This window comes from Vigna unguiculata, chromosome 10 (assembly GCF_004118075.2).
Source record: "Vigna unguiculata cultivar IT97K-499-35 chromosome 10, ASM411807v1, whole genome shotgun sequence".
In the NCBI taxonomy this organism is placed as follows: Eukaryota; Viridiplantae; Streptophyta; class Magnoliopsida; order Fabales; family Fabaceae; genus Vigna; species Vigna unguiculata.
The window spans coordinates 34,124,311-34,147,540 of NC_040288.1; the positions used below are offsets into that span (position 1 = coordinate 34,124,311).

The 23,230-nt window shown below is 31.0% G+C and overlaps 2 protein-coding genes across 3 annotated transcripts; one reads left to right on the forward strand and one right to left on the reverse strand.

The window, feature by feature from the left end:
- Window positions 1–3,560: 3,560 nt before the first annotated feature.
- LOC114167546 (E3 ubiquitin-protein ligase RHA1B-like) lies at window positions 3,561–4,167 on the reverse strand. Its single transcript, XM_028052648.1, has one exon. The coding sequence runs from the start codon at window positions 4,109–4,111 to the stop codon at window positions 3,629–3,631; it is 483 nt and encodes a 160-aa protein (XP_027908449.1). The 5' UTR covers window positions 4,112–4,167; the 3' UTR covers window positions 3,561–3,628.
- Window positions 4,168–15,484: 11,317 nt separating this feature from the next.
- LOC114167064 (TMV resistance protein N-like) lies at window positions 15,485–22,350 on the forward strand. Of its 2 annotated transcripts, none has more exons than XM_028051987.1 (6): window positions 15,485–15,681; window positions 18,455–18,902; window positions 19,157–20,252; window positions 20,347–20,628; window positions 20,716–21,771; window positions 21,877–22,350. In XM_028051987.1, exons 2-6 carry the CDS (start codon window positions 18,616–18,618, stop codon window positions 22,336–22,338), a joined length of 3,183 nt encoding a protein of 1,060 aa, XP_027907788.1. In that variant the 5' UTR covers window positions 15,485–15,681; window positions 18,455–18,615; the 3' UTR covers window positions 22,339–22,350. The 2 variants fall into 2 exon arrangements, with proteins under 2 accessions (XP_027907788.1, XP_027907787.1); XM_028051986.1 differs by lacking the exon at window positions 15,485–15,681 and adding an exon at window positions 17,676–17,974.
- The last annotated feature ends 880 nt before the right edge of the window (window positions 22,351–23,230 follow it).

Here is a 23,230-nt window from a genome sequence, read left to right on the forward strand (position 1 = left end):
AATTCATATAACATACAACAACATACCATTCCCACCGCAACCTCATATATCAATGATGGCATCATCCCTCAACCCACATAGTAAAGCATTTGGATCAAATAAGCAATCACACAGCAGTGCACCATTCAACAATAGTACCAAACTTACCCCACAGTCTCGCTCAGGCTAACAGATCCCGCTCAGGCGAGGAAGGTCCTCTCGCTCAGGCGAAACCCTTCTCACCTAGGCGAGAACGCAAAAGGGTGACAGTGGACTCTGCGAGGTCTCGCTCAGGCGAGCCCCTTCTCGCCTAAGCGAGATTGTACCTCGCTCAAAAATGAAGCCAAGTCGCCTGGGCGACCGCTCCCGCAGAAAGACTTAGGCGAGCCTCTATTAGTCTCGCTTAGGCGAGGCATGCTCGCTTGGGCGAGAAAACCAGTACCCGCCACTGTTCTCTCGAGTAACAGTCATCCACACACATCCAAACAGTTCAACATGCATTTTCAACCGATTATATTCACACACAAGTCGTTCAATCATCATATACTCATCAAACAAGCAGATTCTACCAAAAATATGGTAAGGTCTAGCTTCCCTTACTTGGAATTGGCTAGAACAGGGGTTTGACTCCAACAGTGGGATGCAACAGTACAAGGAAGGGATGGGCGAGCTAGAATAGAACCACGAAACAAGTCTTAACATAAACTTACAGCGAAACCCTAACTGAAAAAGTGAACAACGAAAGGAAAAAGGGCGTATGAGTCGTAGAGTACCTACGTGAATCAATAAGATGAACTGAGCTCGCTTGAATGAGATAGAGTAAACCCTAGCAGAGCTTCTGGGGAGAGGTTAGGGGCTTGACGACTGTGATTTCTGTGAATGAAGAGAATAGATTAGTCTAGGGCAGACTTAGGGTATGGTCCCCCTTTTTGGGCCAGCCCTAGGCCCAACCAACTTTGGGACAACCCTTAAGGATTTAGACAAAAATAACTGGGCCTTACAACAATATATATTAATTTTATATTTTTATGATAAACATTTAATCACATTTTTTTTCTCCATTTTAATAATGTCTTTGTACACAAGACATTTGGATTGAGGAACTAAAGAAAACTTCTTTATATTATACTAGAAAACACATGCTCCTACAAGTATGTTCACATTTTTTTAATGATAATAAACAATAATAAAATTATAATTATAAAAAATAATTATAAATATATTTTTTAATTTTATTTTAGATAATTATTTATTTATTTTGTATATAATATTTTATTATAAGTATTTATTTTAATTTAAAAAATTATTAAATTTACAAAAAAAATGAATTTAAAATTTTTTAAAATTTTAAAAAAATCATCTAAAGAATAAAATGGGTAAAATGTTATTTAATAGAAAGTTAACTTAAAACAAAAAAAATGTATAGAATCCTTTTCAAGTATGTATGATTTTTTAAATATGCATGATATTATATTAATAGATGATGATAATGTAATGTTTTTAAGTTAATATATAAAATAAAATTATATTTATTAAAATTAAAATTAAATATAGCAGAAAAAATGAGAAAATAATCATTAATAAATAGATAAAAAGAGAACGGTCAATTTTCAAAAATTTAATAAATAATTTTATTTTAAAAGGTAAATTATTATTTTAAAATGTGGATACAAAAAATAGATAAATAAAAAAAAATAATAAAAAATCTATAAGAAAACCCTTTGTTTTCTTTTTAGAACGAACCAAGAAGTTAGTAATTGTCTAACATAAATTGAGGTTTTTCTTCTTCTTTTTTTCTATATTTCTGGATCACCCTATTATTAGGGGTATATATTTCCAAAAGTATAATGGTGGTTGAAAATAAAAATACAAATTTAAGTCTTAAAAGTAAAAATGAAAAATTAAACTTTTTTTTTAATAATAGAGACTTAGAATAGAACTCTATTATTTTAAAAATTAAATTTTAGGCTTTAATACTTTTTTCGTCCTCATTTTCGTAGTGTTTGTTGCGGACGGTCCTCATTTTGACAAAATGTTTAAAATGGTCCTCATTTTTTACCAAATGTTTAAAATGGTTCTCATTTTCACAATTCATATTTTATTTGGTCATTTTCTGTGACGCCGTTTAAATCAGTAACGAAGCACTGTATAAGTGACATTGTTTGTATTACGTTGCATTGGGGTGTGTTACGTGTACTGTACATGTGTGGTAATTTAGAAACCATGCAGAACATCACAACAATTCAATCACAAACAAATCCCAAAATAGAATTACGAAAATCCTAACCCACGAGCAAACACAACCCAAAAAACCTTAAATCTACTTATCTGGTTGATGATGGTTAACTGGAAAATTGAAATGAAGAGCACGATTGCAATCCAACTCAAGCTCTAATTGCAAAATTTCCGCCAAATTGAAAAGTTAACATTAATCAGCCATCTGTACAGTACATGTAACACAACCCAATGCAACGTAATACAAACAGTGCCACACATCACAGAAAATGACCAAATAAAAAAAGAATTGCGAAAATGATGACCATTTTAAACATTCGGTCAACATGAGGACCATTTTAAACATTATGTCAAAATGAAGATCATCTGCAATAAACACTACGAAAATAAAGACGAAAAATATATTTAAGCCAATTTTATGAGTATTATATCTTTAAAAGATTCATATTTTATATATATATATATATATATATATATATATATATATATATTGGGAAATGAGAAGTTCTGTTTATGTAGTTAGTTAATAAAAGTTCTCAGAATATTTTATTCTCTGGAGTTGAAAGTCTCTTAGAAAATGTACATGTGATTGATTAATGAAAATATTTTAATTTTGTGTTCAATATATAATATAAGTCACTTTTGTGATCCATTATGCAATGCAAGAAATTTAACTGAAGCGTGAAAAAGGTGTTAAGAACTTTTTTATTTGAAAAATACAAGTATAACTCTAATCTTTATAAAAATAAAAATAAAAAAAAAGACACCACCAGCTTTTCCCAGTTCCTTTGATTCTGTATTTACTCTTTTTAGGTTTAATATATTATCATCTTACCAAATTTATTATTCAAGATTGTTTCAGCCTATAATAAAGTTTTATAATAAAGTTTTCAAAATAATGTACATTTTAGCACTAAAATTTTGTATTTATCATTGTCATATTTACCATTAGTTATTATATTTGCCATATTTACCATTAGTTATTATATTTGTCATATTTATGATTAGTTATTATATATCTTCTCCTTCTTATTCTTATATTCACTGCGATGTTTATTTTTATTCTCACATAATATACGTTTTAACTTATTAAAATACTTTTAGTTTATTAAATAATATATTAATTTTTTATTTCTTATTTTCATAATTCATTTCGTACAGAAATATTTCTTTAATTTTTTATTAATTATATAACTTTTCTCAAAAAATAGATTTATTTGTGTGCACTGCCGAATGCATGAATTACTAGTTCATAAATAACACAAGAAATAAATAAAATAAAATAAATTAATATGTCTTACTTTCTTGAACTTTTACAAAAGTTTAGAATTTTCTTCGTATAAAATATTTAAAATTTTTATTTATATTAAATTCAAAATACATCAAAATTTACAAAATAACACAAAACTATCATCTAACCTGGAAATAAATACAAACTCATACTTTCAGTATCGTGATTGGTTACAAAGGGAGTCCTACAAAGAGGACACGTTTTCTGACTGCTATTGATCCAACGGTCCACACAGGTGCGATGAAAAACATGGTTACAGTTCTGCATGCGCCGAATCTCCTCCTCCTCGGAGAACTGTGACAGACAGAACACGCAGATGCACGCGTTTTCTCCTGACTCTCCGAACAGGACCACAGGCAGGAGCTCCTTGATCACATGCGCCGATACTTCATGAGTTGTGGTGACCGCAGCAGCAGAGGTGGTGACGGAGGTGACGGTGGAAGTGGTGGCAGACGTAATTGCAGAGTGCTGATTTCGGAGGAAGTGGGAGAAGCCGAAGAGATTGAAGAAGAAGAATACAAGGTTTCGGAGGAGGCCGAGAATGTCCGAGAGAGAAATGAAGGGTTTTGGAAAGTATAACTGTGCACAACACGCAGGAAACCCCATTGGAGAAGAATGCGTAGCTATTCTTCCAACAAATATAAAAGGGCAGCATTTATAAGTGTAGCAGCAGCAGCTTTTATGTATGTGATATAGAAAAACGAAAACGCGGTTACACATGTCACAGTAATTAAATACACGCGTCAGGTTTCTATTGGTGAAGACCCAGTTACATGCAGTGGTTGAAATAAATGTTTTTAAGTTACCTAGTTCTTTAGAAATAAAAAAATTATTGTATATATAAATTAAAAAAAAAACAATTTTTATTATTTTGAATGAACATTAAAATAAGATTTGTATTTGAAGTCAGTGTTTTGTAAACCTCTTAAAGATGCTCTTTGTGGGAATTGTTGTGTAGTGGAAGGTTGCAGAGGTCTTATTGAAGAGAAAGTCATTTTTATGTTTTTGTCATTTTTTGTTTCATAATATGGAGATAGGTGGAAAAATCAAATAAAACAGGTCCTGTCTATTTGGTACAGTACTTGACACACACGTATGTATAATTTTTATGGAGTTGTTTTACGCATGTTGTATTGGCTGTGAATAATGTGAATAACAAATATGAGTTTGTGATGGTTGGATTTAAATACCTGCATCGAATCACATCCTTTGGTTTGAAAAAGGTGCAATAGCCATAGATGTTTTAGCTTTGGAGTAATATTACACTTTTGAAATTTGACATGATGTTCTTGACAATACATATGCTACAAGCGTAGAGAATCATTGAATGGTCAATTGAAAGGTCTTTCAAATAGTACCTTCCAATTCAAAAGGTTCATAGTCACATACAATGCTAAATAGTAATCACAAAACCTAAAGGTCTTCATCTTTCTTGTCAAAATATTTGATGCCAGGTAAAAAGGGGAAAAAATAGTGATCATATCTTTGATTATGAAGTGTATAAATAAAAGACGATTAAAGTGTATAAAAGTTGATTTTATTTATTTTTAATTCAAGTTGTATCATTTTTCAAATATTTTATTTGAATATGAAGTAAAATTTAATAATTTTAAATTATTAGCTGTTTATGTTTTTAAATTATTTTTCGATCCAAATAAATCCTTCTAAACTTTTTTTTTTCTTCATTGATTCTCATTTTATTATTAATCAATCAATTATTAATTATTGAGTATTATTCGGATAATAATGAAGTGAAATATGTGTGTATAATGAAGTGAAATGTGTGCTTATGTGTATTGTGTGTATGGGAATGGTGCGTGCACTTGAAGCGTGTGAGTGCGTGTCCATTTCAAGCGTGTGCACAACACATGTGTGTGTGTGTTAGTGTGAGTGTATGTGTATGTTTGTGCGTGTGAATGCGGGTGCGTAGCGTATGTGTATGTATGGGTGCATGTGCAGAGCATGTGTCGAGGTGGACATATGTGGATGGGTGCGTGTGTGTGCATGTGTTGTGTGTGTGATTATTTTAAAAATGAAATTATTCAAAATGATTCAATTTTCCTTCTTTTATAGACTGATGTTACCTCATCCTTATGTACTCTTTTGTCCATTGAAGAACACCGTCACAAGATTTAGTGTGTTTGTTTTTGTTGATGTCGTGTATGTAGACAAATGGATTTGCGAATAGATAAATTGTTTGTTTTAGTGGATTTGAGGGTGAGAATTTACGAGTGAGAGTCATATTTGTACCTTGCATTGTGTGGAGTTAAGCGAGGATTTCCTATGTTTATGATTGTGATCACAAAATTACCCTTCATCCTTTTCTTTTGTACTAAATTATTCATTACAGGTAAGATGTTACATGATGCCGCATAAGTACCAATTTTGTGATACTCGTATAGAACCAATATTCACATCAATTCCCAATTTAATATAATAATAATAATAATAATAATAATTATTATTATTATTATTATATTAAATTAATATATTTATTTTTTAGTTTAAAATCAATATATTAAAATTGAACTTTTTTAAGTATAAATAACAACTTGAATTTTTTTTAATATAAATTATGCCATTTATATTTCAATTTATATCACCTTTATTTTTAAAGATAAAATGGTAAACATTTAATTTTATTCATTAAAACATTCTTTTTAATCTATCATTTTCATCACATCATACACAAATTTCTTTTTCAAATCCACTTAAATTACATCATTTTTTTCTTAATCCAAACAATATCATAATGCTTTTGTTCTCTTAAATTCATCTTATCACTCTCTCCGATCTTTTCCTTACTCCACACTCACCTACTTAGAAATTGAATTTGCATTGAAAAGTTATTGCTTCACTTTCCCTATTTACTAAACTACGTCTTCCTTTTAGTCTTATCAAACTCAATTTTTAATTCATTGCACAATACTAACTTTAGTCATATAACACTTGATTACTACAATGTAGTTGACAACACAAGTCAAAGCAACACATAGATGGAACATCTAGGGTAATGTTTGAATGATAAGAGAAGAATCAAAAGAACTTTCATACAAAAACACACCTAATCACATGACTAATGAGTGTGCCATAAGAAAAGCACAAGTTTTTTTAGAGATTTAGTTATAATTCTTGTGATATATTTGCCTTGCCTATGGCTTTGTCTGAAAACTTTTTTTGTCTCTGTCAAACAGATAGTCATATAAATTATAGCTACAGGTGGAACATTCTATTAGCAAACTGTCACTGAATACTAAATTAAATTGAATAATGATTGTGTTTGTACTATCTCTCTTTTTTATTTGCTACAACAACTATGTGTTAAGGAGTCTAAATTATATAGCAATATAGTAAAAAAAGAGTAAAAGTAAATATTTTATTAACTAGAATATAATAAAAATTGGTATAGAATTATTTTTAATTAATTAGAAATCTTGGAATAAGATATATATTAAATGTTTGTAATCAGTGCTATTTATACAATGTGTGAGATAAAAGCAATAAAATATGTGAAAATAATAGCACTTGGCAATTCAAGCATCTTACATCACCTGATGGTTAATAATAAATATTCTGATGCATGAAAAAAAAAATTCTTAAGTCACCTCAGTGGATCACTGTGTTCCGATTGGTAGAAATAAAAAAATAATAATAAAAAAGTTGTAGTAAAATAATTGATGGCCATAATTCAGGTTGTTACTGCAAAAGGTAAAGCAAGAAAATGAAGAGAGAGATGGTGAAAGTGATGTTTTTGAATTGAGGGAAAGAGAATCTACTGTGAGATGAAAGTTTGAAGGACATTTGATTCATGTAATAGAATAAATTAGATTGAATATTAATATATTTAAAAAATATTTTGTAAAAAAATATATTTTGAAAAAAAATATCAAAATTTAAATTGATTAATTTAATTTAATTTATTATTAATTATTGTTTATATTTATATATTTAATTATTTATTATGTTAGAATAAAGGAATAAATGTTTTATTGTATTCTATTTAATTTTAATAGATTTTGTTTATTTGATTATGAAATTATTTTAAATAAAGTTTTGAGTTTTGAGGTGTTCTTTTTTTTATTGAACTTCTCTTTATTTTGCCACATACTTGATACTTTCGAGCTTTATATTATTAAAGCGGTAACTCCTAAGTTAAGTAATGTCTCAATAATATTCAAGTAAGATGTGTTTAACTTAAGTGATAATTGTAGGTTAAGCGAGAGATCAAAACAATTTTATCTCTGTAGAAGGATCACAAAAGCATTATATTTATTGCTTAATGTGACGGCTTTTTCTAAATGTGATATAGTCTAATTTTTAATTTAATTATTATTTTAAGATATAGTTAAATTATCCTTGAATCTTAACAATAAAAGTGTGTATGTTTTTTTATTTGAATTTGTCATTAAAATTAATTATCAATATTTTGATTATAAGAAATTTAATGTTTAAATTGATCACTTGTATGTGAAATAATATAAGAATTGATTTTAATTAGTTAAATATTGATATAAAATTGACTTATTAAAAATTATTATTACCATCGACTTTATTTTGTGTTCGTTTCAAGAGATTACCTGTTTATGAGGATGGATTAGAAAATGATTTGAGCGTTCATTTCAATACATATCAGAATGAGGAAAGGTGATTGTTTATGGGATGGAGTGATTTTTCAATTCTGCATTGTTTGAGCTGATTTGAGAGGATAGTTTAGGTAAATACCATTTTATCCTCAAATAAAAAAAGTCATGCTTTCACTTGGAATCAATTCATGAAAGACTCAAGGGAAGAGGGATATGATCCCTTCACTTGGAACCGATCCATGACGGCTTGGAATTAATCTACTAGACCTTGGGTCAAATCCACCATAGCTTGGAACCGATCCAGTGATAGAGGATCTAATTTCGACCTCTGCAAAACCAATCCATTACACCTTGTGAGAGTGGATCCAATCCTGCTTGTTTTGATCACACATGGATTACAAAAAGAAAAAAAATATATACATCATTTTCATTTTTATTAAAACATTAATTTTTATCTTAATTTTATTAAGGATAGTTTGGTAATTTTAATTTTATATATATTAAAATATTTTTTTTAATCTATCACATCAATCAAATCACTCATAAACTTTTACAGACTTTATTTCTAAATTCACTCACTATTATCTCTAAATTTCTTAATAAAAAAACAACACACAATTTACTCTCAAATCCACTTAAACCATCCGTTCTCTCCCTCAACCCTATCTACTCAACACATAAAAATTTTAAGCATAAAAAAAATCCTAATAGAAAGCTAAATAATAAGAGTGACCTCAAATTATTGTTGTGTTATCACAAATGATATCAAGTGTTTTGAATCTCAATTCTACAAAAATTACACTAATCTGTTAAACCTTTTTAAACTTTTTATAAAATAATAAAACACTAACCCGAGAAAGGAATTACACATAGTTTACTTTCAATTCATTTAGATTCATGAATCAAGTCTAAAAAATCAATTTAAATCGAGTTCTGAATTTGTTCTAGTACACCGAAAAAGAAATTCCACATTCACTAAAACATTTTGAAATTAATTTAAAAACTAATAGAACTCTTTTTAAAGTTGATACATAAACTATAATTTCATAGTAATCTCTATGATATAAACTTAAATTGTATAAAGTCTTAATTTTCACAATCCCTTCCACCATTTCAGATTTTACTAACAAGCTTCCACATTTTAGTTTTTACAAACAAGCGATTACGATTCATATCACACTGCTAAAAAATCTCATATTTTCTGTCAATTTTGTTTTGAAATTTTTTTCGTAGGAAATACTTAAAAATTTTGTTATGAAAATCTTTTTTTGCAAGAAATTACTACCAATTTTCTTGTAAAATATTTTGTATAAAACACTTTTCACAACAAATTTGATAGGAAATACTTGCAAATTTTATAATTTTGTAGAAAATAATTACTCACAAAGGAATTACTTGTCAATTAAATTTTTAGAAAAAGTAACAGAAAAAAATCTTTTCTTGCAAATTTGTTAAAAAAAATTGCAAGAAAAATCTCATGTAAAATGAGAATTTCTAGTAATGTCAAACACTTCATACCAGTTCCATCTCATGCCAAAATCACACCTCCAATATTGACAATCATATTTAATTCAAAACATTTACGATACAACACACAAAGCATCACTAAAATTGATCACATAACCTAAACATGCAATTATAAATCGTGCTTCCCAATTTTACAACTCAAATAAGTACATAAATTAAATCATACAATTTCAATTTTTCATCTCCAATCAATTACTTAAGTCATCAAAATGTACGATAGCAAAAGTTAGCTTCCCTCATCTTAGGCAAGGATGTTTTCTTCAAACAAGTATTTTTCTAAAACATCAAAACACACACGATCACCAGTTAAACAATGAAAATTTCAATTAGAATTCTAAGATTATCATTAGGATCTAAGAACAATAGAGAGTAACTAAAAGTCAAATATACAACATTAGAGTTTACATGCGACTCAAGACCTAAAATACCTAAAACAGAACAAAATAAGAATTTATATTATTTAATTTTATGATCGTTGAATTTTGTAGAACTTTTTAGTATGACCTCTAATCTTCAATCAAATAAAGATCTGAGTAAAAAACTCGAGAGGAAATGTTCCTAAAAAAGAATGATTTTTGTTATTAAAAAAAACACACACACATATATATATATATATATATAATCATTTTCTAAGTTTTCACACAATTATAATTAAAATTAACTGATAACACAACGCAAATAATAAATTTAAAATATAATATATACATTTTAACAAAAGTTATTAATTTTTTTACAATATAGACTTTAATTATAGAAATACATATTTGTCTTATGGCAATTTATCTTTCAAAAGAAAAAAAAGGTATTTTAAAAATTAAAAGCTAAAAATAACTAATTTTGGAACGACGAAATATAATTCCCTAAAACAAATAGGTGAGAGAAACTTGGCAAATTCTTGTAGGACCATGCTAAAAAGCCTGCACCTGTCTTACCTAATAGTGTTACACATTATTAGTAATTGAAAATTAAAATAACCACATTATAATTTTTGCAAAAATAATGCTATCAATACTACTGTGTTAATTGGTTATAATTTCAAATTAAATAGTTCTGTACTTTAAGCTCTTTTTAATATAATCTTCCTATTAAATCAATATAAACGGAATAAGCAAGAAAAGTTATTTCTTACAATAATATATTCTAGCCAACTTAAATTAATCAAAAGATTAAATATATTTTAGTACCTTCACTTTTATTAATTTTTAATCAAAATTTAAATTAGTTTACTTTTAAAAATTTAGTTCAATTTAATTCTCCAATTTTGGAAGTACATAAATTTAATACTTTCAACATTGATTAACATCTTCTCGACTCTACATTTCATTTTCCAATCACATTCTATTTCGATATCATTAATATTGATGCTTTATTTATATGGGAGTGGTAATAAAATTTAAAAAAAAAGTAAAAAAAATGAAATTGTTTAAATTAAATGAAAAATATAAAAAATTAATATATTTTTTATTGGTAATATTTTAACTTTATGATATTAAAAATATAGTTGATTTAATTTAAAAGTATATTTGATTATGTATTTAATTTCTACATAAAGATATCGTTTGTGAAAAAGGGTTTAATATCTTATTTTTCATGTTGTTTGATGATTATGGAATACGTTCTGCTTAACTTTCAATTTTTTCAATTTTTTTTTGTTACACCGATATTTTAATTTTGAAAAAATTAAAATAATTATTTTAATATTGAATATTAATAATTTAAATTATAATATTATTATATATTTATATTTTTGAGTTAATATAGTATAAAAAATCATTTTTAAATTATTTCAATTTTAATTTAATATTTAAGTGAAAAATAGAGATGTCAACTCAATCTGTCTTTACTGATTTGATGAATTAGACGGGACATACAAAAAGCAATTTGACATATAAAAAACTTTAATGTTTGTTTTGCTACCCTTACTTATTTGTAAATTGAATGAGTTTTCATAATAATTCACACCAAACAACTGATTTAGACTTTAATAATTTGAAGAAATTAAAAAAATAAAGGAGGACAAAATTTGCATGCAGAAGTGGTTTTTCCGTGGATGGAAACTTAGCCTACCCAAAATGGCACAAAGCACTGTGGGGAGTATGAAAAGAAAGATTGAGACAGAAGTGGGACTACTAGCACACCACGAATGGAGGGTGGGCCCAATTGAAGGAGGGTGGGCCAGGCCCACCGGAAAGTCCATGAAAGGTCCACAAAGGTAGGTGAACGGTGAAGGAGAGGAGACAGCAACAAAAATGGACGGTGGGTGATGAGAACCCTAGCCAACCAGCACAGCATCATGCGGTGCTGAGGAGGCCATGACATGATCCTCTTCATCAAAATGGAAGTGCCACAAGTACATACTACAAAATACTCATCTAAAAATAAAACGTATATGATTTTTTTTTTATTTCATATCAAAGAATTATGTTTTTTTTTATCTATTACTTTACATCCTTAAAGTTTATCGACATTAATTAAACTTACACTTTTTAATTATATCCTTTTCGATGCTTAAATTGAGATTATTTATAATTTACAATTCAACTAATTAAATAAATGATGAATTTTGAGATTACCAAGAAACCAATTTGCCTTTAAATAGAACCAACAATATCTAAGAATTGCACTTTTGATATGGAGCTAAATGAGATAATTTGGTGATTTGAAAGGGGTTTTTTGCTTTATGTCGTATATGAATATAAATAATATGAAAAATGAGTAATGGTGAACATGAATGAAATTGAAGGGACCCAATATGCAAACAAGGTGTTTGATATATGTCTCCCAAACTCACTTGCCATTAACATGCACACTCACATGCTGAGGTATTATTATCTTATCTTCTCTAAGAAGTGGGATACTACATCTTTGACTCTTCGTTTCGATCTTCCAAAAACTCATTTATTTTCTTTTTGTGGTTCTCATATCCTCTTTATTCTCCTCTTCTTAACTCTCTAGATCTCTCTTTTTTTCTTCATTTTGATTTATCTTGTTTTCCAATATCACCTTCATGTTGTTCATGTGCTTGGTTTAGTGTTTGTTGAGTTAGGGTTAGAAATATCAAAATGGATTTTAACCTGTGAGTCAATTCGACTCATCACAAGTTTAAGCTGGGTTGGGTTGAAAAAAATCCAATTTTTTCAAAAATAGGTTGAACTGAGTCGGCTCACTTAACTCATGAGTTAAACGAGTTTGAGTCGGGTTGAAGGTGGTTGACCCACTTAATCCACCAACATCTTTTTACAATTTTATTTTTATTTTTTTATAATTATTTAGTACTTCTAATTATATAGATTCAAAATTTCATATTTTTAAATGTTATAATTTTGCTTAATAATATTTGAATAGTTTAAATGTTTAATAATTTGTTTGTCATGTTATATCGTTACATATGTTGATACTTTAAAATTTAACTATTACCTTTATAATAATATTTCGAGAATTAGGTGAACATTTTTATTCCACTATAATAAAAAAATAAATTAAGTCAATTCACTCTCATTATAATGCAATAAATATATAAAATAAATTACAAAAAAAGAAAAAATATTTATAAACGAATCAACCCACTAATCCACTGACACGTGATGGATCGGATTAACTTACAAAATTTTGGCTCACAAAAAAAATGAGTCGCGTTAAACTGACTTTTTTTTAGCTCAGCTTGTGATGAACCAACTCGTATGAACCAAATCGACTTACTTTGACACCTCTACTCTACTGAGACTTCAAAATAATATTAGGATTTCCCCACACTTGATGTTGTCAAGTAATACATTTGTGAAAGATGATGAAGTGTCACCATGTTCATCATTTGCTTGTCCTCTGAGTATTAGAACCTTAATGACATGACACATTAAATGCTGAGGTAGATTGTTAAATGTTAAGTAAATATCAATGTGGTTATTTTGCTAGGTCATTGGTAGACATTGGTGGAGGTTTATATTATATGTCTTCTGAGTTCTTCATATCTTCATCAATGTTATGCAATGTTCAGTCCCTGACTATATTATTCATCAATAAATAATCGTAAAAAATCTTATAAAAAGAAGATAGATAAAGTTATTATTTTAAGAACAAAATTTTTCATATACACTATTTTTTATTCTTTTCAATCTAATACACATATTTTAACTAAATTTTCAAACCTTTTCTCTCTTTTTTATTCAAATTTTTTCTCTTCAAAATATGTTAAATAAGTGAAAAAATATAATCTCCATTAGAAGAGAGATAGATATATAAATATACATAAACTTGTTGACACAAAAATTAACAAGTATTTATAATGGGTTCATGTCTGATAGTTCTTGGTCTTATTCTTGTATTGGGCCGATCCTACTACATTTTTGACAATATTTTTCTGCACCTCCATATGTTAATTCCTGCACCCCCATGTTAAAAATTTTCCAATTTTACCTTTTCAGGATTATGAAATAAAACAAAAATGAATTCTAGTTATACAAATGACTAACTCTTAGATTGCACTATTTGAAACTTATTTAACTTTTGGATTGTATAATCTATAAATTATTTGGTTTTCATATTACATAATTCAATAATAATGTATAATTTAAAAATTTAGTTTTAATGAAAAAATAACTTCCAACTTAGCCATACATTTTGTTGAACTATGGCTAAGTTGAACCTTACAATGTGCATGGTTTCTAAGGCCTTTTAGGTTAACATGAATATTCAATGCCACTTGTCTTAAAATATTAATAGCCAAATCATAGTCTAATCTAAGTGTAAAGATAAGATATGTATCCCACAAAAGATGCACCAAAGTTGTATTGGGAAACGTCATTTTCCTCAAATTTAACTGAAGACAAGAGAATATTATTGGATTAATGATGTTTGGAAACAATGGTGAATGTGATGTTAATAGGATGGTTAAAATGGCAATGGGTGGTGATGGTGGTGGCCCTCTTAGTGCAATACAATGGATGACCATGATGATGATGATGATGATGACAAAGGGATAATGTTGATCACCATTATGGTATTAGTGATAGATGGGCATTTGAGCATTATTGGCATTTGGATGGTGTTAATGCTTCCCATCTTCTAATATGGTCATGTCATTGGTATTTGGCTATGTTAGATACACTATTGATGGTGAAGTGGAGAGAAGCAAAGTGATTTTCTTAATTTTTTTTTATAATTTGTGTTTATGGATAAAATGCTCATACCACCATCAATGTGTCTATCATATTATGTATAAATATATTTGACATTGCAAGAAATTATTATAATATTAAGAACATAGGACTTTACTCAGTATTAAGAACCATATATTGACAACTAGGTGTAACTTTCAAATTTTGCATCATTTGCAACCCATAATTTGTCGCTAGAGGATATGCATCTTTTATTCAAATAATGAATTGAAAATGAATTTATTTATACCATATTATCATCTGATGGTTAATTAAATTTGGACTTAAATATATATTTTTTCTTTAAATAAAAATTAAAATTAATTCGTTCTCAAAAATTTGAATCAATTATATTTTTTGGTTAATATCGAAGAAAAATAAGTTAAAATGTATAAAAAATTTATGTAAATACATTAAACGTTAAATAAACTTAAAAAATTATTAATAAATTAAATTAAACTAAATTTTTAAAGATAGATTAATATTAATTTTTACTATAAAAATTAAGAGACAAATAAATAGGTAGGGAGACAAAACGCTTGTTATAATAATAAAAATTTAAAACCTTCAAAATATCAACTATATAAGTTTAGAATTCAGATTTTAGAAATATGGACGTTATCTCTGCGGAGTTTTATGCGTAAATTATTATTTTAAAATATAATAGGCAAGATTATTATTACTTACCTGATTAATTTTATTTTTTCCCTCATATTTGAAACTACTTCTTTTCTCTCACTCTTTGATTTCTAATTCCCTCCCACAGACTACACAACGGTACTCCCTCGCCGCCGTGCCTGAGATCAGGGCCCCCACCTTCTTGAACGGATCAGCAACATTTAATAGAGCGGAGGTACTGTAAGTGAGAGGCGTGCCGTTGATTAGTGAATTCTTTGCGGCCGGTGTTCGCAAGGTTTGAAATTCGAAGGCCATTTCGATTCGCTCTAATATTATTCCACAATATAGATATATCGGTGTATATAATTTAGTTCTGTACTGAATTGATGAATGCTTCGGTGTTGCTTTGAAAATAAGTGTTTATTGTGATGATCTGGTACTGCTCTTGCCGTTCTTGAAATGAAAGAATGTTGGTTTCGCTTTGAGATTGTGGCAAGGGTTGCAGATAATATCATTTGTGAGGCTAAGTCTGTCGGACACAATTGAATCGCGGCTATAGGTTTTGACCTAGTATTAAGCCCTCAATCATAATCATTGGTATCAGAACCAAGGTTATGAATTCGATTCTGTGGGCAATGATTAAGGGGATATCGTTGCGAATTGTACTGTGAGGGAAATCAAGTGGGCCAAGTCACAAGTGTGGGATTCCTAATATGAGAATGATCGAGGGGAAAATTGTTGCATATGATATCAATCTTCCGATGACAAAAGTCAAGTGGGCGTTTTCTTTCTAGTATGTTTCAAATAAGTGGCTTGTTGAAGGATTTGTTATTTCTTCTCTGCTTAAGGTCATATGGAATCTTATATCTGTGTCCAATTGGATTGATTTTGACCATTGAGGGTTAATTAGACGGTCGATTGGATTTGAAACTAAAAGAGGATGTTATGCATCCCTTTAATTATATGATGTACCCAAAATGTGATCCAAATCCAAAGTATTGGAGAGTCTGGTGGCTTATCGGTGAATTGTTGACTCATCCATTTTAATTTACGATAACTTTTTAAGAACTGAAAAATAAAATAGGAAACTGTAAACCTCCCTGAAGGAGGCCATAGTTTTCCACAAATAAGGAGTTGGGTTCAAGTCAAACCCAAATGGTTTAAAATAGCTTTCAGAATAGTGAAACCTAAACTAGTTTGTTGAAATGCTTTCAGATATCAATGTCTAAAATAAACATGCTCTTGATTTGATGAAATGCTTTGTGAGTTTGGCGTGGATGCATCTTTACTACTCACTATGTGACAAGTCTTACTTTAAAAGGATCTTCTCTTTGTGGAATTAAGATTTTTCTCTTGTACTGCATTCATTGATGATTTTGCATTGTAAGATTGCTCTGTAATATATGCTTTAAATGTTACGGTTGATTTATGTACTCTCGAGTTTCAGCATTGCACACTGAGGATGAGAATTTGATATTTATATTCTGGGGAGGTGAGATATATGTTGAAATTCAATCATTTCATCCTAAAAATAACAGGTCATCGCTAAACATGAAAGTTCTACTATTAGTCAGCACTGTACTTTCTAGTTTTAAGGATTTAGCTTGATTGATTCAACCGTGTTATTTATTTTGTTGGGCAACTCCAATGATAAGAATTTCCAAATTCATGCAGACATGTCTTCATGAATCTTGATATGAACTTGATTAGGAGCTCGAATTACTTTGAAACAATATCCAAGTTGGTTGAGCAGTATTTGCTTTATACGAGATAATGACACCACTTTTATTTACTTGAATGTTCTTACCCTCAACAGAGGTTCTTCTTGTGATTAGGAAAGGAATATGAACCAACATCATTCGGCTATTTTCTTTTTTGTTTTAGAAGCCAGAAGCAGTCATTGGCTCAGAGTTTGATGTATACGGTATATTCTTGCCGTTTCATGGTGCTGGTTAAATTCCTTATATTTTGAATTGAAGGCTCTTTCTTGAGATGCATTAATTCGTGTAACAGGGCAGTATGATCTAAGAAACATTTGCTCAAATCTGGCATGTCAATTCGTGTTCTAGTGCAATTTTGACCTTTTCAATTCTACTACAAATTTGAAGAAAAGATAAAAGGAAATAATTTCTAACACGAGGTATTATTAATGGAGAGTGAAGAAAGAATGATGTGAATAAAAGAAACAGACGAAATCCTTTTATGAAAATTGAGAAAGACATGAAAAGCTGTTGTTTTTTACATACAATTTATTTACGATTTTTACGTTAATATTACTCATCTGATTTCTTTTTACTTTTTTATTATTTGGAAAAATATTATTATCGCTAGAGGCATGTTTTAGGTAATTGGGTAAAAATAAACGTTTCAAAATTAATGCTACCTTAAAATCGAATCTTGAATCACTATGGCAACACAATGCCTAGAACATGCAACACGTAAAAGACCAAGAAGGAATAGAGGAACAGAAGACGAAGAAAGATGCAACTGGGAATGGTTTGAATCTTGATACCTTGCTTCTCCACTCGGAATGACGCGATTCTGAAGGTTACTAATAGTGATGGGAATAAGGAGAATGAATTGCGAAGGTATAGAATGCAACTTGAAAGCAATGATGGAATATGAACATTAACTTTCCAAGCTGAAATAAATTCCAATCACCTTTGCTTGATCATCGAATTTTGTTCTTAGTGTAATAGTGCCACTTAGATCATCACACTAAGTCACTTTATTTATTTATGTTCACATACACATATATATTACGGAACATGGCTTTTTTGTAATGAGAATAGTACGAGAGAATCGGCATAATGGTAGTTGTGAAATAAAAGTAACATGAACCTTTTGATGACTTCTATTTTATTAAAGATAAAAAACACATCTTGCAGGGTGTTTCCTATGAAGACTTTAGTACCATGTTCACATTCTAAGGGTCAATTGGTCAACCCCCATCATTTCTTTGTTTCTACTTCACACACACATACATAAGAAAATAAAAGAAACAGAGCTTTAGCAGAATCAGCATCATTGCAGGGTTAGTGATATTTCAATGGGATCTACCAATGAAGCATCCTCTTCATGGTCGAACCATGTTTTCTTGAGTTTCAGGGGTGAGGACACACGCAGAGGTTTCACAGACCATCTTTTCGCTTCACTGGAGAGAAGGGGGATTAAAACTTTCAAGGATGATCATGATCTCGAGAGGGGCAAAGTTATATCAGTGGAACTCATGAAAGCCATCGAAGATTCCATGTTTGCACTCATCATTCTCTCACCCAACTATGCCTCTTCAACATGGTGTTTGGATGAACTTCAGAAGATTGTGGATTGCAAGAAAGAAGCTTTTCCAATCTTCCATGGCGTAGACCCCTCTGATGTGAGGCATCAAAGAGGGAGCTTTGCCAAGGCCTTCGAAGAGCATGAAGAGAAATTCAGAGAAGACAAAGAGAAGGTGGAAAGATGGAGACATGCCTTGAGACAAGTTGCAAGTTACTCTGGATGGGACTCCAAGGATCAGTATGATTTCTCATTCATCATCACTCAGTTTTATTTATTATTTTTGTGTTATTTAGATCAAATGATATGGTATCATCATTTTTCTAGAGGAATTCTAGAGGAATTAAACAAGGGAATTCTAGAGGAATTTTTTTATCACTTAACCTTGGATTTGCAAAATATAAAATGATAACCTCTTTTCTCTATTTATTGCTACACTACTTTATGACTATCGTTAAAATACAATTCTTCTTTTTGTCCTTCTCTAAATACAGGAGTGAAGCAACACTGATTGAAACAATTGTCGGACACATAGAGAAAAAAATAATTCCTAGACTTCCATGTTTCACAGATAATCTTGTCGGAATTGATTCACGGATGAAAGAAGTGATTTCACTCATGGGCATAGGGTTAAATGATATTCGCTTCATAGGAATATGGGGCATGGGAGGCATAGGTAAAACAACACTGGCTAGATTAGTCTATGAAAAAATCAAAGAGAAATTCAAGGTTTGTTGCTTTCTTGAAAACATCAGAGAGTTGTCTAAGACAAATGGCTTAGTTCACATTCAAAAGGAAATTCTTTCCCATCTTAATGTAAGAAGCAATGATTTTTATAATCTTTATGATGGGAAAAAGATAATAGCAAACTCTTTAAGCAACAAAAAGGTACTTCTTGTTCTTGATGATGTAAGTGACATAAGCCAATTGGAGAATTTAACTGGAAAGCGAGAATGGTTTGGTCCAGGAAGCAGACTAATAATCACAACTAGAGATAAGCACCTGCTAAAGACATATGGAGTGGATGTAACCTATAAGGCCAGAGGCTTAGCCCAAAATGAAGCCCTTCAGCTCTTTTGTTTGAAAGCATTTAAACAAGATCAACCTAAAAAAGAGTATTTGAATTTGTGCAAAGGAGTGGTTGAATATGCAAGAGGCCTTCCATTGGCACTTGAGGTATTGGGTTCCCATCTTTATGGAAGAACCTTTGAGGTTTGGCATAGTGCTTTAGAACAAATAAGAAGCTTTCCACACTCCAAAATCCAAGATACACTGAAAATAAGTTATGACAGTTTGGAACCTCTGGAGAAAAAAATGTTCCTAGATATTGCATGTTTCTTTGTAGGAATGGACATAGATGAAGTGATGAATATCTTGGAAAATTGTGGTGATCATCCCAGAATTGGAATTGACATTTTAACTGAAAGATCTTTGGTAACCCTTGATAGGGTGAGCAATAAGTTGGGGATGCATGATTTGCTACAAGAAATGGGTAGGAATATTGTATATCAAGAATCTCCAAATGACCCAGGGAAACGTAGTAGGTTGTGGTCTCAAAAGGATATTGATTATGTATTGACAAAAAACAAGGTAGGTTCTATTGACAAAAAAACAATGTTGTGGTCTTTAAGTCTCTGTTTCATCCCATGTCCCTAATTAAGTTATTTTCCATTTTGTTTTCTAGGGAACTGATGAAATTCGAGGCATTGTTCTGAACTTAGTTCAACCGTATGATTGTGAAGCACGCTGGAACACAGAATCCTTCTCCAAGATAAGTCAGCTAAGGTTTCTCAAGTTATGTGATGTGCAGCTTCCTCGTGGCCTCAGCTGCCTCCCGAGTGCACTAAACGTTGTACATTGGAGAGGATGTCCTCTGAAAACCCTGCCACTTAGTAATCAACTTGATGAAGTTGTTGACCTCAAATTGCCTCACAGCAGAATAGAACAACTTTGGCATGGGACAAAGGTAAAGACCATTTGTCAAGAGTTCTTTGTAAATGAATAAGTCAGAGAACTAATATAATCTTTTGTTTGCACTATTAATTTTTAACAGCTTCTAGACAAGCTAAAGTTCATCAATTTGAGCTTCTCAAAGAACCTGAAGCAATCCCCAGACTTTGTTGGGGTTCCAAATCTTGAATCATTGGTTCTTGAAGGTTGCACAAGTTTAACTGAGGTTCATCCATCCCTTGTACGCCACAAGAAACTTGTTAGTTTGAATTTAAAAGACTGTAAAAAGCTCAAAAGTCTTCCAAGTAAAATGGAGACGAGTTCCTTGAATGATTTAAATCTTTCTGGTTGTTCTCAATTTAAATGTCTTCCAGAGTTTGCTGAAAGCATGGAACATTTGTCAGTGCTTTCTTTAGAGGGGACTGCTATAACAAAGCTACCCACATCACTGGGATGTCTAACTGGCCTTTCTCATTTGGATATGAAGAATTGCAAGAATCTTGTTTGCATTCCAGATACCATTCATAAATTAAGATCTCTCATAGTTCTGAATGTTTCTGGCTGCTCAAAACTTAGTAGTTTGCCAGAGGGCTTAAAGGAAATCAAGTGCTTAGAGGAACTTAATGCAAGTGAAACTGCTATTCAAGAGCTACCTTCATTTGTATTTTATCTTGAAAACCTCAATGATATCTCATTTGCTGGGTGCAAAGGGCCTGTATCAAAATCGGCAAATGGATTTTTTCTCCCCTTTAAGTGGCTGTTTGGGAATCATCAAACTTCTATTGGATTTAGATTACCACCTTCAGCACTGAGTCTACCCTCTTTGAAGAGAATAAATTTAAGTTATTGCAATCTATCTGAAGAGTCATTCCCAGATGATTTTTATTGCTTATCTTCATTGGTGATTCTAGATCTCACTGGCAACAATTTTGTTAGCTTACCAAGTAGCATTTCCAAACTGGCAAGGCTTGAGCGTCTTATCTTAAACTACTGCAAAAAGCTTCAAAGGTTGCCAGAGCTTCCATCAAACATGCGAGGATTGGATGCAAGCAATTGCACTTCATTTGAGATTTCCAAATTCAATCCATCCAAACCATGTAGTCTTTTTGCATCACCTGCAAAATGGCATTTACCAAGACAGCTGAAAGGCGTTTTGGAGGTTTGCACCTTAGTTTTATCCACTTTCTAAAACTGTGTGTGTAACATATGATCATCCATTCTTGTTGCTTATTCAAAATTAATTATGTGTGTTACTAACATGCAGAAACTGCGTCTTCCCAGAGAAAGATTTGACATGCTTATCAGAGGGAGTGAAATTCCACCATGGTTTGCCCCTAATAAATGTGTTTCATTTGCAAAAATATCAGTCCCTCATAATTGCCCTATAAATGAATGGGTGGGATTTGCTTTGTGTTTCCTCTTAGTAAGTTATGTTGTCCCTCCTGATGTGTGCCATCATGAAGTTGATTGCTATTTCTTTGGACCTCATGGTAAGGTTTGTATCAGCTCCAGGTGTTTACCGCCCATGGAGCCATGCGATCCTCACCTTTATATTATCTATCTGTCCTTTGATGAATTGCGTGACATAATTTGTAAAGGCGGTGACTGCAGGGAAATTGAATTTGTACTGAAAACGTATTGTTGTCATTCACTTCAAATAGAGAGGTGTGGGAGTCGTTTGGTATGTAAACAAGATGTTGAAGATATTTATGGAAATGGTTTGTAGGTTTTATCCTAATTCATGTAGTTCTGATACAGACGGTGCTTGAAAATACTTTGATTACTTGAAATCAAGATCTCAGATAAATCAGTTGCAATTATGTGTCTTGTTATTTCTATAGAAACTTCTCATTCTTCGTATTTGTAGTTTGATGCAACAGCAAGTCTCAATTACAGATAAAATTTCAATGAAACAGTAACTTCAAACAATAAACTAGAATTGGGAACAAAGTTTGGGTAACTGAAATTTATTTCTGCAATCAACGTCTCAGAATTCAACAATTCAAAGTATAACCAGCAACACAATGAAATTCAAATGTCTATTAACCGCAAAATTATGATTTGCTCCTCTTCAATGCCATACCTGCATTGAAGCATAGAAGGTTGGTGATTGTGAGTAAAAGAGTGAGATTGAGAAAAGAAATAGGAAGGTCACGGGAAAATTTAGATAGAATAATCAGAGGAGAGGATTTTCATACTGCATAATCCCTTCTTAGAGGTGTCAATTCGGCCCAGCCTACAGGGTTAGGCCCTGACCCATGTGGGCTAGGGCCAAAAAAGCCCACATTGAAAAAAAGCCCTCAACAAAGAAGTCCACAGGGTCAAAAACCCTACAAAAGCCCTGTGGGCCAGGGCCAACCCATGGGCTTTCATCTTCCACATGAAAAATATATTCCTATCTGTGGGACAGGTCCAACGAACCGGACAAGCACGACGACCCAAATAGGTCGAACGACCCGGACCTAATCGATGACCTCAAATAGAACGACAACTCGAATGGGCCCGATGATCAAAAAAGGCCCAACGAACTGAACGAGCCCAACGATCCAGACAGGCCCGACGACATGGATGGGCCCGACGACCAGGACGGGCTCGACGACCCGGACGAGCCCGACGAA

Excerpts from the sequence above, each read along its gene's own strand:
- LOC114167546 (XM_028052648.1), bottom strand. The coding sequence starts at position 4,111 with ATGGGGTTTCCTGCGTGTTGTGCACAGTTATACTTTCCAAAACCCTTC.
- LOC114167064 (XM_028051986.1), top strand. The coding sequence starts at position 17,947 with ATGGGAATAAGGAGAATGAATTGCGAAG. Across the intron at positions 20,253-20,346 it reads ATGTATTGACAAAAAACAAG|GGAACTGATGAAATTCGAGG; the intron begins GTAGGTTCTATT and ends TTTGTTTTCTAG. Across the intron at positions 20,629-20,715 it reads AACTTTGGCATGGGACAAAG|CTTCTAGACAAGCTAAAGTT; the intron begins GTAAAGACCATT and ends AATTTTTAACAG.